We start from the raw sequence: 18,372 nt of genomic DNA, 5'->3' as shown, positions 1-18,372 counted from the left end.
ACAGAGCGCCGCAGGTCCCTCCTCAAAGATCGATCCCAAATTGGGAGACCTGGCGGATTCTGAGGCAGGCGCTGTGGCTCAAGGGGGCCCGTTTCATGAGCCCTTTATGAAGGAGCTCGGCAAGTTTGTGAATACCTTCACATCCCTCGACAGGGCACAGTCTATTAGGAAAGTTTTTCCCCGTGTTTTTCGCAGGACCGGCCGAGGCAGGAGCCGCTCGGCCGGTGTCACCAGCAGGGTAACCAGAGAGGTTCCGGTCAGTCTCAGGACCAGCCCCCGCAGAGGCAAAGGAAGAGGATTCAGAGGAGGATCCACCGCCACAAACTCTGGTGAGTCTTCGCCTTTTTTCCCCATCAAAGGTAGGGGGGCGGTTGGCAAGTTGTTACCAGGCTTTGTTGTCTCACGCACGATGCATGGGTTCTCCAAACAGTGCAGGGGTTTCACATAGAGTCCATGGGGTCCCCAGTTCAACGCACCAAACCCCGGCCCATCCAGTTTTCGGCTCCAGATGCAGCCCTGGTGGACGAGGAGGTCGAATCCCTCCTTCGAAAGGGCGCCATTCTCCCCACCTTCCGCCATCCAGGGGGGGGTTTTGAGCAATATTTTCTTGGTAGACAAGACAGACGGCGCCAAGAGGTCCGTCATAAATTTAAGCAAGTTCAACGAATGGCTAGTATACCGCCATTTCAAAATGGAGGGAATTCATCTCCTTCGGGATGTTTTGCGCCCCCCGCGATTGGATGGTCCGTTTTGACCTCAAGGATGCCTATTTGGTGATCCCAATTCTTCCTCCGCACAGGCGATTTCTCCAGTTCACCTGGCGGGACCACGTTTACGAGTTTGCTTCCCTCCCGTTCGGTCTCTCTTCGGCACCCTGGTGCTTCACCAAGGTTCTCAAACCGGTGGTTGAGTTTGAGGGCAAGAGGAGTCAGGATGATCGTGTACTTGGACGATCTCCTTTTGATGGCCTCTCGCCCGCGCCAGCCGGAAGCGCAGCTTCGGAGGGCAGTGGATCTTCAAGATCTTGGTTTTGTCATCAACGAGCGCAAGTCTCTTACATCCAACCCAGTCGCTTACCTTCTTGGGGTTCATAATCGACTCAACGTCGTCCACTCTCAGTCTCCCGGCCAGGAAAATCTCCAAAATCAGACACGAGTTGCGTCGTGTCCTGTCCAGACAGTAAGTCTCCCTCTGTCAGCTCGCCCGGGTGGTAGGTCTCCTGTCAGCTTCAATTCAAGCCATTTTCCCAGGTCCGCTTCATTACCAGGCCTTGCAGTGCCTCAAGGCATACTTTCTCAGGAAAGGGTTCTCATACTCGCACTCTGTTTCCCTCACTCCCGAAGTGAATGCCGAAATCCAGTGGTGGCTGGACCATATAGAGGCCTGGAACGGCCGGGCGATCTTCGGCTCAGCTCCAGATCTGGTGATCGAGTCAGACGCCAGCAGAATTGGCTGGGGTACATGTTGCGGGGAGTTGTCCACAGGAGGTTTGTGGTCTCCAGACGAACAGAAGTTACACATAAATAGTCTGGAGCTTTTGGCCGGTTCGTTTGCTGTATGATGCTGGACGAAAGACTTGGTGCAGTTGTGTGTCCTGCTGAAGATGGACAACATTTCGGCAATCCGGTATGTAAACCATCTGTGAAGCACCAGGTCCAAAGCCCTCTCGAATCTCGCGGCAAGTTTCTGGCAGTATTGCCTAGACAGCCAGATATCGGTCACAGCCGAGTAGCTTCCGGGTCTAGACTTTGGAAGCAGATTTCCAATCCCGCCACTTCCGGGACTCCAGCATGTGGAAGTTGGACCGATGCATCTTTGCGGTTCTGAACGACCACTGGGGTCCGTTCAACAGATCTGTTTGCGTCCAGACTGGACGACCAGACACCTCCGTTTTTCAGTTGGAGGCCGGATCCTTTGGCTGCAGCCACGGACGCGTTTCTTCATGATTGGAGCCTGGAACAGGGATACGCGTTTCCCCCATTCGCGATGATCGCGCGCTCTTCAGCTCAGATTCGCAGGCAGGGAGCGGATTTGGTGATTATCACCCCCACTGTGGAGGTCGCAAGTTTGGTTTCCAGTTCTTCTGGAACTTTGAGATTTTCCAATACTACTCCCCAATATCCCACTCTTCTCACGAATCCCAACGGGAGTCCTCACCCGCTGGTGTCAGCGGGTTCTCTGTTTCTCATGGTGTTGTGGATTTCAGGGGTAGATGGGGAAACCCCAGGTCTTTCGCGAGCGGCTGAGAGCCTCATCTCAAAGGCTTGGGCGGACAGCACAGTCAAGAGATACAAGTCCGCGTGTAGCAAATGGGCCCGTTGGTGTCTGCGGCGGGATTATGATCCCTTGGTCGCAGACGTTCAGGTGGTGAATTTTTTGGCCCAGCTAGCTTCGGATGGGTTTGCTTATCGGTCCATCAATACTTTCAGGTCCGCTATTTCGTCGGGCCATGTTTCGGTTAACGGCACCCCTATAGGGGAGCATCCCCTGGTTTGCAAACTACTTTGGGGCGTGAGCCTATCTTTGCCTCCTGATCCTCGTTATTCCGCCCTGTGGGATGTGAATCAGGTTCTCAACCTTTTTCTTTCCTGGCAGCCTAACCGGTTTCTCTCTCGGAAGGAGCTTTCAGCAAAATTGGCAATGCTCCTCTGTTTGGTTTCTTGCAGGCGTGTCTCGGATGTCCGAGACCTGGATATTTCCGGGAGGATGTTCACCCCTGAGGGGGTCACCTTCACTCTGCTACGTCGCACTAGAGTGATTTCGTACCCGGCGTTTCCTGACTCGCCAAAGTTGTGTGGTCAGATGTCTCAAGGAATATGAAGAAATGACAGAGGAGTTCCGTCCTCCCGGAGAACCTCATCTCATTGCGCTCGGAAAACCCTTTAAAGCGGTTTCCTCGCCCACCATCGCCAGATGGGTTCGGGTGATGCAAGAAGCTGGCGTAAGTCTGAGACTTTGGAGCACATTCTGCTCGTGGAGCGATGGCCTCGAAGGCGTTCGGCTTGGGCGCATGCCTAGAGGATATCCTCAATGCTGCCGATTGGTCTTCGGACTCTACTTTTAAGAGGTTCTACTTTAAACCAGTACTGAATATGGCTCAGCTGGTTGTGGGCAAGCTTTGAACAAGCCTAATCCTCGCCTCCAGTCCTGACATAGAATGAAAAATTTCCTAGCTAACGTAACGGAAAGTTTCAATTCTATTAAGGACGCGGAGGCAAGGATTATCCCGCCCTTTGCTCCAGGAGGAGAACCCTCCCCGTACTGCAGTAAGTAGCTGTTTTCAAGTTGTGATTGTCACTTTGCTGAATTGTAGGACCTGTTTTGCTCCGTAACAGGTTTTGGCTGTGTTTTCCCTGGGTAATGTGTCCGTTATTTGCAGGTTCTAACGCTCAGAAACAGGATATTTGAAGAGTGCGGAACAGCTGCCGTCGTGCTCCGAAAGAGGAAGACGGGACACTAGCAAAGTACTATGTTGGGCGCTCTCGCTCCCGATTGGTTGTTACCATGTTTCTTTACTACTTTTTCCCTATGGTTCATGGGAATCTTAGTCTTTGTTTACCTTCATGCTGCTAATGGAATAAAGTGAAGAATGAAGGCATAATCCTCACCTCAGAGTCCTTAATAGAATTGAAACTTGCCATTACGTTAGCTAGGAAATTTTTCATTCTGAGAAGATAATGAGCAATACCAATCACAGCTAACAGTATTGTCTGAATTTCTCAAGTCCGGAGTTAAAGTACGTTCTCTTTCTGAAAGTATTCTACCATCTCCCTCATAGTAGGGACCACTGGTATTGAATATGCTACTTACCAGTATGCATCTGTTCTTGGCATGTAGGGCTGCTGACATTCATATCTGTGCATAGATCGCCGCCTAGTGTTGGGTCCGGATGTTTGCACGTTGTTGTCCTGGAAGAGTCTTCGAAGTATCCTTGGATAGGTGACTCCTCCCCTGGACTACAGTGCACATGGGCATCCTCTCCATCCTCAGATTGTTTTTCACCATTGTGGCAGTGATGGAGTAGATACAGAAAGTGATGACCATGCTTACAGTAATTCTGAAAGCTGCAGCTGCTACAGGCGCCGGGGAGGAGGGAGGGCGATATGAATGTCAGCAGCCCTACATGCCAAGAACAGATGCATACTGGTAAGTAGCATATTCAGTTCGAGGCATGTGGGCTGCTGAATTCATATCTGTGCATAGAATGTATAGCAGTGCCCTCTATTAGCGGCGGCTACCAGTGCCAGCTGCAGCGGTCTGAAAAAGGGTTTTGAGAACAGCCTGTCCTACAGCTGCCTGCTGTTTTGATTGCACATCTACGCAATAGTGTTTGGTAAATGTGTGTGTAGTGGACCAGGTGGCTGCTCTACATATATCATGCAGGGGAATATTTCCTAGAAAAGCCATGGAGGCCCCTAACTTACGTGTTGAGTGGGCTCGTGGGGGAATAGTTAATGTGCGTTTTGCCTTTTGATAACAAATTTGAATACACTTAACTATCCATCTGGCTATCCCTGCTTTGGAGATGGCGTTACCTTTGTGGTGTGGGGCAAAGGCAACGAACAGTTGTTTTGTCTTCCTAAAGGGTTTAGTCCTGTCGATGTAGTACATGAGGGTCCTCCTTACATCTAGTGTATGGAGTGCTCTTTCCGCGACAGTTTGTGGGTTTTGGAAGAAAACGGGCAGTTCAATAGTTTGATTCATGTGGAACTGCGATATAACCTTGGGCATGAATTTGGGGTTGGTACGTAGTACGACCCTGTTGGCGTGGACCTGTATAAATGGCTCTTGAACTGTTAGTGCCTGGAGTTCACTAACTCTTCTTAAAGAAGTGATCGCTACCAGGAAAGCTACTTTCCAGGTGAGGAATTGAATCTCGCATGAGTGGAGAGGTTCAAAGGGTGGACCCATCAGGCGTATGAGGACCAGGTTGAGGTTCCACATTGGAGCCGGTGGGTGGCTTGGTGGAATGACTCGTTTGAGTCCTTCCAAGAATGCTTTGATGGCAGGCCCTCTGAATAGTGAGAGGTGCTGCCTGGTTTGCAGATAGGCTGATATTGCGGTCAAATGGACACGTATAGAGGTGTACGCCAGATTGCATCGGTATAGGTGTAAGAGGTAACAAATGATGTTTTGGATGGATGCGTCCAGCGGGTTAATGTCATTATTACTGCAATAAATGACGAACCTCTTCCATTTGGCTGCATAGCAAGCTCTTGTAGTGGGTCTCCTGGCCTCCTTGATGTCCATACAGTCAGGTGGCAGGTTGAGGTAGCCAAACTCTAGGACTTCAGGAGCCAGATTGCCAGGTTCAGCTGTTGCGGATCTGGGTGCTGAATCTCTCCATGGTTCTGCGTCAAATGTGCGGGTTTGATCCGCAGCCTTTGGTGCGGCACCACGGAAAGTTCGAGGAAGGTGGTGTACCATGGCTGGCGTGCCCACGTAGGAGCAACTAGGACGAGTGTCAGGGAGTGTTGTCTGAGTTTGCGAGCCACCAGCGGTATCAACGGCGCTGGGGGAAAAGCGTACGCAAATCTGCCGGACCAGTTCATCCATATCGCATTGCCCTGCGACTGCGGATGTGGGAACCTGGCGGCAAAGCTTTGGCATTTTGCGTTTTCGCTTGTGGCGAAGAGGTCTATCTCTGGATGACCCCACTGCTGGAAGTACGGTTGGAGTACTGAAGGGTGTAGCTCCCACTCGTGCATCTGGTGGCTGTGTCTGCTGAGCAGATCCGCCATCTGGTTGTCCTTGCCCGGGAGGTGCTCTGCCATGAGGAACATGTTCCTCTGAATGGCCCACTTCCACATGCTCTGAGCCAGATGAGACAACTGTGGAGAGTGTGTTCCTCCCTGCTTCTGTATGTAGTACATGGCAGTCATGTTGTCCGTCCGGATCAACACGACTTTGTTGCACAGATGTACTTTGAATGCCTTCATGGCCAGGAAGATTGCCATCAGTTCTAGAAGGTTGATGTGCATCTTCTTCTGTTGTGTCGTCCATAGTCCCTGCACTGTGTAGTGGAGTACATGAGCTCCCCATCCCTGGAGAGACGCGTCCGCTGTCAGTACTATTTGTGGAACAGGCTCTTGGAACGGTCGGCCCTTGCAAAGGTTTTGTGGATTCCACCAATGCAGAGAGTTGTATGCCCGACCGCTCACCAACACTAGGTCTTTCAACTGTCCTTGAGCCTGATTCCACTGACGTGCTAAGCACTCCTGAAGCGGGCGCATATGTAATCTCGCGTGTGGGACTATGAAAATGCAGGAGGCCATCATGCCTATCAACTGCATGAACACTCGCGCTGGAAGTGAGTGTTGGGGTTTGAACCTGGAGATGCATGCTGTTGATCCTCACTAAATTTGGCTGAGCTGTGGCCGCCAGAGTGTCTATAGTCGCACCTAGGTACTGTTGTACGTGTGCGGGCTGGAGATGGGATTTCGGGTAATTTAGTGAGAATCCCAGACTGTGAAGGAGGTGAATGGTGCGGGACATGTGGTTGGCACATTGCTGGGCTGATTGTGCTTGAACGAGCCAGTCGTCCAGGTAGGGGTAGACGTGTACGTGCTGCCTCCGTAGATGTGCCGCCACAGTAGCTAGGCACTTCGTGAAAACCCTGGGTGCTGTTGTCACGCCGAAGGGAAGGACTTTGAATTGGTAGTGCTGCCCCTGAACAGTGAACCTGAGGTATTTTTTGTGTGAGGGGTGAATGGGTATGTGGAAATACGCATCCTTGAGGTCCAGCGTGGCTAGGAAGTCTCCCTGCTTGAGAAGCGGAAGGACTTGCTGGAGAGTGAGCATGTGAAAGTGCTCGGAAAGAATGTACTGGTTCAGGGGTCTTAGGTCTAATATAGGCCTGAGTGACCAGTCCTTTTTTGGTATTAAAAAGTAGAGGGAGTACACTCCCGTACCCTGCTCGTGGACGGGTACGACCTCTATAGCGCCTTTTAGAAGCATACTTTGCACCTCCTGCTGTAAGAGCGTTAAGTGCTCTGAGGACATAGGACGGTTTCTTGGAGGTATTGTGGGTGGAGTGGAGGTTAGCTCTAGACAGTAACCGTATTGGACAATATCTTTGACCCACCTGTCCGTGGTGATGGAGTTCCACGTGGACAGGAACCTTTGTAGCCTTCCCCCGACAGGTGTTATGTGGTCGGGAGGAAGGGAGAGGGAGTCACTGCTTGTTCTTCGGGGAGGACCTGGAGTTGCCGTAGCCGCGTCCTCTTCCCTTTGTACTGGAGCCACGATATCCACCCCGGGTGTTTTTATCGTAGGTGGTTTGTGTATTGCCCTTGTTGTATGTCTGCTGTGACCCCTGTCCTCTACCCGCTCCTCTATTTCCGGGGCGACGAAAGGAGCTGCTCCGAAAGGACTGAGTCTGGAGAGCCCCCATGGACTTTGCGGTGTCCGTGTCCTTTTTTATTTTCTCAAGGGTGGTGTCAACCTCCGGTCCAAATAAATAGTCGGGGTTGACAGGCTGGTTGAGTATATTATTTTGCACCTCAGGTTTGAATCCGGAGATTCGCAACCAGGCATGTCGTCGCAGCATGACGCTTGTGTTTATGGCCCTGGCAGCTGTGTCTACGGCATCTAGTGCACACTTGATGGAAGCATTTGTGAGTAGCTGTCCCTCTCTGATAAGAATTTCTGCACCTTCTTTGAACTGGTCAGGGAGATGTTGGAGTAGTTGCTCCAATGTGTCATAGTGCGCTCTACCGTAGCGAGCGAGGAGCACTTGAGTGTTGGCTATGCGCCATATGTTGGCAGCCTGGACGGCAACTCGCTTGCCAGAGGTCTCTAACACCTTGGACTCTTTGTCCGGGGGAGGAGCGTCACCTGTCGTCTGCGAGTGTGCCCTCTTGCGAGCATTCGCTACGACAATGGAGTCTACTGGTAATTGGCCTCTGATGTAAGTAGGGTCCCCAGGCGCCGATCTGTATTTCTTATCGATCCTGGGGTTTATCACCCGTGCCCTGGTGGGTTCTTTGAAGATGTCCTTGGCTGGTTTGAGGACCCCTTTCAACATGGGCAGAGTTTTTACATGCCTTTCTGAGGATGCGAAGGTGTCCATAAGAAAGTCGTCCTCGACGGTGTCAGAGTGAAGCTGCACTCCATGATTATTTGCGGCACGTTCAATAAGAGCATTGAACGCTGCGGTGTCCTCTGTGGGAGATGTTTTCGCCCCATAGAGTTGTGGGTCCTGTGCATCTAGAGGTGCACCTGGGTCAGCAGGGTCGCCCCAAGTTTGATCAGGGTCCTGTTGGTCATCAGGGTCTATGTCTCCGTGGTAGGGGACTTGGTCACCCATGTAGTCCTCCAACACATCCGTGTCGGAGTGTGTGGGAGAGAATGATTGTTGATCCTGGTAGGGCGAGTGGAAAGATTCGCTTAGGACAGGTTCTGAGTCCACAGGCAGCTTTCTTTTTAGTGGGATCCGGAAAGGTTCCAAAGGTGGCTCCGAAGTTATCCTCCGTTCGTGGATAACCATCCTGCCGGTGTTGGCGTCGATGAGATGTGACGGAGACGTCTCAGCAGGTGTAGTTGTGGTGTGGGTGACCCGTGTCCTGAGTTGGAATATTTTTGGGATCGTGGACGGAGGCAGGCCAAAAGTAATGTTGGCTGGCGCCGAAGAGGCTGCTGGAGCTTTTATTGGGCCGGAGCCCGACGTGTCCTGGAGGACCGTTTTGGTTTTGCTGCTTTGTGCCGCAACAGGTCGCACTTGGAGCGCCTTTGAGGCTTTAGCGCCGACCAGGTCTGTAGAGGCGGCCGTGGACTTTTTTGGCGCCGGTGGGTCATCGAGTCGAGGGGCGGGAATGGCCGTCGACGTCTTCGATGCATGAGGCTTTGGTGTTGCCGTGGAAGCGATGGGAGACGCAGCAGGCAGTGTGACCTTTGGTGTCGGAGTCGATGGCGTCGACGCCGGGAGCCGATCAGGTTTGGTGGCACCGAAGGCCTTTTTCCGTATGCCGACTCCGACGTCGGCCGCTTCAAGTTCGGCACCGAAGTCTCGCTTGGTGCGCTCGGTGCCGACGCGTTTCGCTGGCGTCGAAGGTGTGGAAGGCCTCGATCCGACCAGCGCCACTTTTGGTTTCGGTTTCAATTGAACCAGTGCAGCTTTCGGTTTCGGTTTGGAAGAAGGGAAACCAGCCGGTTTAGGTAATAATGGTTGCCGCTGAATGTCCGAGGCCGGGCCCGAGGGCGGGGCCGAAGAACTGCGGGATAGGTCTCGGGTAAGGCCCGAAGGCGATCCCTCGACCGGAGCCATAGACTGTGGCACTGGGCTCTCTTCAGTCTGAACGGGTAGGCCTTGCTCGTCATTGGAGCTACTCTCTTCGGCCCCTAAGGCCTCATCGTAGTCTCCTACCTCGGTGTCATCTTCATCTCTGCGAAAGAGTGATTCGTCGACGTCGTCCGATCCGGAGTTATGTTCGGAAACGGGACTGGAGGGTAGGATCTCCAATTCTTCGACATCTTCGGTCTCGGCGTTGAAGATGTCTGCCGGGGCCGGTGCCGCGTGCTGCGCTTCGAGTCTCGCCACTCGTCGATTCCGTAGAGTCTTGTTGGAACGGAACCGGGCACAGGCCATGCATGTAGATTCGTCGTGATCCGGCGAAAGGCATTTGTTGCACACCGGATGGACGTCGATGTGGGGATATTTCGCATTCCATACCGGACACCTCTTGAATGGTGTCCTCGATTCCATCGTCGATGTCGTCGATGGGCAGGTAAGATGCGAAAAGTCGGTTCTGTAAGTTAGTAAACTAACAAAGTTTTTCCTAACTTGAGTTAAGATAGCACATCCGAACCCAATGGCGGAAAAAAACAATCTGAGGATGGAGAGGATGCCCATGCGCACTTTAGTCCAGGGGAGGAGTCACCTATCCAAGGATACTTCGAAGACTCTTCCAGGACAACAACGTGCAAACATCCGGACCCAACACTAGGCGGCGATCTATGCACAGATATGAATTCAGCAGCCCACATGCCTCGAACACATTATTACTGCAAACTTAGCGCAAGACTAACAGTTAACAATATTTTATGTATTTTTCGTTTAGCTCTTCAGATGGTACCATGATACCAGCAACTGTCACTTGCGCACATCCCAATCAAGTATTTTTTCCCCCTCTATGTTCCTCGACATGCACTTCCTTTACCTCATGTTCCATTAAAGTGAGCTGTGGCCAAACTGGGTCTTGTTCAAGCTATATAAAAGTGAAATAAATAAATATCAGGGGTCCGATTTAAGTTTACAAAGAGACTAAAACACTTAACCACCCAAGTACATAAATTGTCAACACTCATGGACTAGGATACTAGGGGAGGTGGGGAAAAGGTGTTTTTTGGCAAAAACCCTTAAACTAGTAAGGGGGAGGCAGCCAAGCATATTTAACCAGGATTGTTTATATTTACGAGACACTGAGTAATGGTACCGCCTGATGGTCTAAATAATGAGGTGTCTAATATTACCTCCTTTCCGAGTCTGAGGTGCGATAGGTCACCAGATAGCACACAGGACAAAGACAGGTTGGGCTAGCATCAGTGTTGCCCTTGTGGGGACCATAAAATGGAGACACGTGGAGTACACTTTTGACTCCATTTCTTTTTGGAAGTTACTCTACATGTAACATCTTTTGCAGCGTTTGGATTTCTTCTAAAGAAAAACGTTTGGAGCACGTGAATTATTGCACGGATATCTCAAGGTCTACTGGTATTTTCCTAAATACGCCCTTTGGGGTTGACACTTAAGCAGTCGCTAGCAGGGTCTGGCCTAAAACTCCTTTCCCTAATATAGTGGGGTGGTTCCATCGAGTAGCACAATGTACTGTGTTTTTAAAGTGATTAGAAAACAAGCACCTTCAGTTTGGTGTAAACAAAGTCCTGATGCAAACCAGATTTGAAAATTGGGAGATCTCATATAAAGGAGACTAACATCCTATCATTAAATGTCAAATGTGTCGACGCTGTACAGCTTAGTCCATGCTACAGAACACCAGAAAATTAAAATAATGGATGTTTTGACTGGAACTGTAAATTAGGTACTGCAACACGAATCAAATAACAAAAGCTGTAGATGAATAGTCTGAACCAGGACCTGTAGAACAGGTCTTTCTCAAATTTGATATGGAGTCAAATGAAAAATAAGAGGCAGCATTGTCTGCAAGCAAGCAGAGAACGAAGATATAACAAAGCCGTTACTAACCACTGGAATCCTTCAAATGAGCAGACTCAAAATATGTTTCCTGCTCCTTTACTTACATTTCTCAAATGTAAAAAGCAACAAAAAACAAACAAACAGATAGCTGGTTAGCTGCCCAGTCTTAAGCCATAGGTACCTGAGGAAGCATTCATATTTATGTGCACGAATAAGTCAACTCCCATCCCCCACACATCCCCTCCAATAAGTGCCCCTATATGCTTGTCCATCATTCTCACTCCTTTTCCCATACTATTTTCTAGGATCAGCAAAGTTAGTTATGACCTATCTGAAATCAGACAAACCCCAAAATGGTTTCTTGGCAATAAGATGAGGAAAGCAGAGGCACAGCTTGTGTGGAGAAAAACGCAAAGATTTGAGAGATTTACAGAATGACTGAAGTGATTGAACAGAACAGTGGGTAAAGAGGTATGGTGTTCCAAATAAAAGAAGCCATAACTAAGCTAGATAAAACAAATATGGTGGTGGAGGATTTAAGAGTTTTCAGCAGGATGTGTGCGCATGCAACTACAAGTAAAGTTGGGAAAGTGACAGTAAACGGTATACTGAACAGGAAATCATCTTGAAGGTAACCGGAGCAGGCTACAGTGGGCATGAATGACAAGATAAGCTGATTATGTAAAGCAATCCACTTTCTAGAAATGAATATGGAAAAAAAAAATTCAAAAAGAATTAGACTTGAGTGGTGTCCTGGTAACCAAATTAACAACAACCACAACTGGAACCCACTGAAATATTATATGGTTTTGATACCTCTGCTAATAGGTACACAGTTGCTTTCTGAAGAAATATGGGATAACGCTACTAACACCTCTCCTCCCCACATCCACATTACCATCCTCAGCATTGCTGGTCAAGATGAGGGAAAGTAGCAGAGGGTTTGGAGTGGGAGAGAATGGGAATGGCTCAAATTTGGAGAGGTGCTGCTTCTATTAAACAGTTGTGCCAGGTGCTGGGAACGGAGTAAATTCCTTCCCTAAGAATTTGTCGTTGGGAGCAAGGTTCACCTGAATTTATGGGTTATTTATTTAATTCGATACCAAAGGGAATGATGGACGGAGCGTTTCAACAAATCAAACACTCACCCCCAGTCAACTGATCTGGGTTTAATGCATCATTCTTTAGCTCACTCCACCACCCCAGTTCAGACATGGCCAAATCAGTCTGACCCTGTGCCTCATGGGAACAGTCCAGCCCGAACTGCCAAGCCAGGTCTTCCCTGGACTGGAAACAAGCATCCTGGGACCGGTTTCGGGTTCATATCCCTCATCAGCCAGGCTATCTTGAATCCAGTGGCAAGTGTGCGAGGTATGCCCAGACGTGGATCCTGGGCTCACTGTGCCACTGGAATCAAGCTATCCTGGCTGAAGAGGGGTGAAACCCCGAAACTGGTCCTTGGATGCTTGTTTCCAGTCCAGGGAGGACCTGGCTTGGCAGTTCGGGCTGGGCTGTTCCCATGAGGCACAGGGTCAAGACTGATTTGCATATGGCCAGGTCTAAACTGGGGTGGCATGGTGAGCAAAAGAATGATGGATTTAACCCAGATCTCTTGACTGGGGGAGAATGTTTTGATTTGTTCTGCATTCCGTCCATCAATTGTGTGTCTTTTGCTTATTTATTTTATTGACATTCTTAGCAATTTTTTATTTTTGTCAATACCATAAAGGGTATGGTGGGATTACACCCATTCCCTGCCCCTTTAAAAACTTGCCAATGTGCCATAAATGCTCATGTACCAACATCTGAAATTCCTAGGTGGCAAACCTGAAACATCCAAAGGGTCCCAATCTAGCATTTGTGGGGAAAAAAGAAGAATTCCAACTTTAAGGAAAGTTCGGCAATTTTCAGTAGCAAGTGTTAATAGAAATGAACTGCGAATACCAATTGGAGGACACAGATCTAATTTACCATAAAATGTACACCAAAACGCTACCGAAAACATAAAAAAATGCATTTCTCATTCTACTGTAATTTCAGCCAAAACACAATTGCCCAATCTATCGCTGGAAGGCAAGTTGCATTCCAACAAACCCTATCTGGAGCAACACTCCAACCCAAACACTTTTGATATTTCGCTTTACATGGCCGTCATTTTTTGTACTCCTTGAAGGTCTTATGTGTCCAGTTCAGAGACCCCAAAAAAAAAAAAACACTTGATATAAGTCTCACTTTTTTGCACCAGATTTTAAGTGCTCATAGACATCATAATGGGATTGCATGGCTCTTGATTATGCCCACCGTATCCCTTGGTTAAAATATATCGGGGAAGGGTTTAGAACTCTTGGGAGGGCGGAGTTCTTTAGTGACCTGGACACTATCACCAGGAAGGATCTGGTCTGGGCCAAGGAGCATTTTTACAGACTCCAGGGAGTGAAAAGGGAGGAGTCTGAATTAATGAAACCCAGTGTACGGAAATACATCATTTTAAAACAGTACAATCAATGGAACCGTATCTCTTAGGGCTCCCAAACACATATGACCGTTTTTTACTGACAAGGTTCCGCTTTGACTTATTTCATCTTCTCCTTGCTCACCCCCGTGGGAGCAGCAATGGTCAGACTTTGCCTTTATGTGGCTATGATAACAAGTCTCCCCAGGACATGATCCATTTTTTAATATTTTCAATTTTTACGAGGTACCGAGGAAGACCTACATAATCCCATTTTTAAAAACATTACATTTTAATCAGGTGCGTCCCGCTTTGACCTATTTAGCCTGGCTCTCAGGGTCTACACTATGGTATGTCCTTAGTTTTTAAAGGTGGCAGTTAGGCTTAGTTTGAGCTGTGACTAGAATCCTGCGTTTATTAGGCTTTTAGATTTTCTTTTATTTATTTAACTTGTTGGATATTTGTACCTGATGACTGCTGACATTAATGGTTGGCTGTCTTTCCTCTTTTTTACTTGTACTGTTATATTTGTGACTTGTATGGTTTTTATAAAAAAGCAGATGCAGACTCCCATGAAGAAAAGAGGTTGGGAGGAGAGCGATATATAGGAAAACTCATCAGTTAACAATGGCTCAGAATCCCACGATCAGAACTTCAATGTTCTCTCCACTTTCATATCCACCCCCACCAGCCTTCACACTCCAGGGAGCGAGGACATGGCTAATACAAGACTTGGACCCGGTAAAAGCAAGTAGGATTCTGGAAAGAAGCAGTTTTTCACAAGACTTGTGCAGAACAAGATAATTAATAGAACCAACAAGGAAATGGCTTCTCAGGAAACCATATGAATTTGTAATGGAAACATTAGGACACAAGCCAGTTAACTCCGTGGTGCCAGTGTGAGCACATGTAACAGTAAATAGTGGAAAGGTGGAAAAAAGGTGAGTATTGATGCTGGCTCTGCCCCTCGTGACCAGACTTAAAATCCCAAAATCACAAGTACCCGCCTGTATGTTAACACTGGCCCAGCTGCCAATACACAAATCACCACAGTCTCTGGTCATCATCTCCGAGTCTTATTGAGCGTAGTACAATACAGATGCTTTGCGAGCACAGGTAAAGGTTTCCAAGCTCCCCAGATCATTCAAGCAATAAAATAAGCTCAACTCTATGTATTATCAGGATATTGCTAGTCTCCCAGGGATGCTTAAGTAACAAACAAAGCACTACTTGTGACTAGCAAAGTCCGGATTAAGAACAGTGGCTTGTTTTTCTGAAAACATTTGACTGTGCCTATATTTACAATTTTGAAACTGCGACTACACTTGGATGAAGATGCAGAGTCCTGACTCAGTGCCAGGCACACCCAATTGCCACAAGTTAACTTACTTATAAGTCGCTAGTATACGATATACCAGGGGTATCTAGGGCCTGCAAATTAAGTGCCCCTCATGGACTGAAGCACTTACTGTGTCTCCATGAGTGTGACAAAGGAAAGCATGAATCCCAGTACGCCATTGCAAACTGCTAACTCGACTTTGCCATTTAAACCAATGGCAAAGCCCAATCCTTCCTTTAATTTCTATGTCACCCCTAAGGCAGGCCCTACTTAGTCCTAAAGGCATGGTGCATTACATTTAAAATACTAACATGTTCTTTCTTAACTTTACGTGTCCTGACAGTAAAAAACGCAAATAGTTTTTACTTGGAAAGGCTAGTAGCCCCACTGGTGAATATGGAGTTACACACTGACAACTCAGCAGTGCTAAATTCAACTTGAGCAACAAGTCTGGTTTAATGTAACTTTCATACAAATTACAACTTTAGAAAGATGCCACTTCGTTGCCCAAAGTTTTCTGTAAACATTTATAGCTGCACACAAGCTGCTGTTCCTGAGGAGAGATGAGACTCCCAGGAAGAGGAACGAAGGGTCTGCGGAGAGTAAAGGTGTGACATCCTACTCCTGGCAGGATGTCCAGAATGGGTGTGAGCCCAAAAGACGAGCTTCCAAGGGGAAGCCACCTTAGAAAGGCAATGGTAGTCACACATGAAAGGGGATGCTCCTTTGTTTTAGCAGGCAGGCATCTCTGGCAGAGAGGGATCAGTTGCCAAATCAATTTTTCTGAGGGCATGTAGACCAGAGGTAGCTACACCTGCGGCTTGAGCAGCACAAACCAAAAAAATGGATCTGTCATGTTGGGAGTAGAAAGAGTAATGCATTCTGGGCTAGCTAAATACCACACTTCGCAGGAAGTCAGGTACGTGGGGACCTGGTAGCCCATTGGCTAGTCAGTCTTAATATCCCCCAAGGCTTGTTGGGGGCAACCATGGAAACAAGTCCTCAGATGACATCTGTAAAGCAGAAAGGACCGAAGACGACTGCCCAGCAAATAGAAGCTGCCTAGAAGGCTGAACTGCACCTCTTGCATTTTGGGCTAGCAAAAAACGGACTGTGCCTTTGGTGTGCCACTTGAGGAAAAGTCATTCCCACGCTCCAGATAGAGAAGGTGACTCAGTCAGCTGGCTGACTCCCTGTTACAGCCACAGGACCATGAAGCGGAGAAGCCTGCCCCTTTGAGAGCCCAGCGCCAAGAAGCCGGATCGCTGCTGGACGCAGAGGTGCAGCCAGGGACAGTCCCGACCCTCAAGAGTTGCACCCAAGTTTAGCGAACCTAGAAGTCTCACCAGAAAGCAGTTTGTTTGCACAGACGTTACTGCAAGTTCAAGGAAACTGCTGGGTTTTGCTGTAATCCGAGACTAGACTACCACTGACAACTGGTTTTGCACTGGACTTTACTAACTTCATGAGACAGACCCCAGAGGCCAGTTGTCTTTGGACAAGGAAGCGCAGACACTGCCTCAGCATCCTTGAGCATTTTCAGCAACCTATATCCTTTGCATCAGCACCTCTCCATTTACTACTATGGTAGTTTGCCCATGGGAAATTGAACTGGAGTGTAGGTTGCTTAAAATTCAAAATAACTGTTCAACTGGACCCGACTGGTCCCTGCCATTAGCTCCATATATGAGCTGGACCCCCACCAAGAGAACCCTTATAACCGTTAAAGTTACTTGTTTTAAACATCGAGTCACAGTAGATTTGCCTTAAGTGGAAAGGTGTAATTTATTGTCCGTTTTAAATTACCTCCCGAACCCTCCTGTGGAGTTGTTGTTGTGGTGTCTATTTAAAGATAAAAATCTAGCATTTTTGTATAAATGGGTGTTGGACTTCGGTGTTGCATTTTCTTATTCAACTTTGGTATTTCTAAATACTTCATACATGTTTCTTTAATAAAGCACGGCTGCTGAACCACAGTTATCCAGAACTGAGGAAAAGTTTTATAAATAAACTTGACAAGACCCGATATGGAATCGTGACTTGCACACTATGAGGTTTAACAGCAACACCATATAGTAAACCACTTTACTCACATTAAGCATCACACAGTTTGATTAAAGATGGTTAGATACAACATCAAAGCAGTAAACGAGAAATTGGGCATAACCTTCTCATCCAAGTAGCTTACAAAATGGCAACTCGGGAGCCAGCATTAATTACCCAATAGGGTAACAAATATATGCTACAAGTTACCCAACTTTTATAGCACTCAACTCCAATATTTGTAAACTTCACAAAACATTTAGTGCTTTCAGTGTTCATGTCATCAAGAACCTAAGCAAAAGGCACTCACCAAATAAATTACTAGCATGTCCTTGTTTCGATACTGGCTTCAGTTCATTTAATCCCCATGCATAACGTTTATAATTATCCCATGCATATTTCATCATCTGGAGGAAAAGAAGGACAAGGTGGAAATGTCAAATCAGTAAATGCAAAGTACTTGAGCCAACAACATTAGTGCTACAAGAATTCACAGTGGTAAAATAAAAAGAAAAACAGTTTAGTAGGACAGGTTTAGCAAATTAAAACATTTGACCACAATATTTACTAAAACAAGTCATTTAAGAGCAGCATTTTTATTTCTATTTTGCACGTCTTCAGAACGAGTAAAACAACTCTACTGCAAATGAACACTTTCCCTTAAAAAAAACCGTGCAAACTCACGTTTTCCCAGTGCTAGGGTAGTTTTGTAGGTAACTCGCAGTGCATGAGGGTCTAAAATATACATCTATTTAGATGAAATTTGTCCAGACTTGAGGCGGAAGAGCTTTCACCAAAGCAATTATTTAGATTTAGATATAAATTTTACTCTCCAGCCCAGTTTCCACTCAAGTGGGTCCAAACACAAACATCTGTGCTGTCACTTGCCATCAAGTCATATATTTAAAATATTCAAAGAGCAAAGCACATGTACCAGGTCCACCAATTGTGTATGACAGTGGTTCTCTACCTGTGGTCCAGGGACCACTAGGGGTCTGCAAAGTGTACTCCGGGCGTTAGCAACTACTTGCAAAATTAAATTATATTAACAGATTATTAAAGTGTACACAAATGAAGCAAAGTTTAAAGCGAATTTGAAAAAGTTATGTAAAGGTGAAGGAATTTGACATTGGAAGCTAAAAATTAAGTTAGCATCCTCAGATTGATTTGTGGGAGCAGTGCAAGTGCATCAAATAATATCTAGTACGGACAATAAGTGGTCTAAATTGAATTTAGACAAGCTCCAACTTTCCAAATAAGTAATATGTATCTGCATGTGGCATGCTGGTGTCTGCATTTTTGGGAGTATGAGTTTGCGTTTCAAATCATCAAAAATGTTGATGCCAGGGTCCCAGGCATCCAGTAATGATTCCGTGGGGAGGA

At 47.5% G+C, this 18,372-nt stretch overlaps 1 protein-coding gene across 1 annotated transcript in view; it reads right to left on the bottom strand.

Annotated features, from left to right (window-relative positions):
• MAN1A1 (mannosidase alpha class 1A member 1) overlaps nucleotides 1–18,372 on the bottom strand; it is a 466,871-nt gene that overhangs the window by 322,717 nt on the left and 125,782 nt on the right. The window contains exon 2 of the mRNA XM_085611277.1: nucleotides 17,300–17,396. Coding sequence (XP_085467403.1) covers nucleotides 17,300–17,396 — 97 coding nt within the window. The remainder of the gene's footprint in view (nucleotides 1–17,299; nucleotides 17,397–18,372) is intronic.

The sequence above is a fragment of the Triturus cristatus genome, chromosome 6, assembly GCF_964204655.1.
Source record: "Triturus cristatus chromosome 6, aTriCri1.1, whole genome shotgun sequence".
NCBI classification, from domain to species: domain Eukaryota; kingdom Metazoa; phylum Chordata; class Amphibia; order Caudata; family Salamandridae; genus Triturus; species Triturus cristatus.
This window is presented reverse-complemented; position numbering and strand designations above follow the sequence as displayed.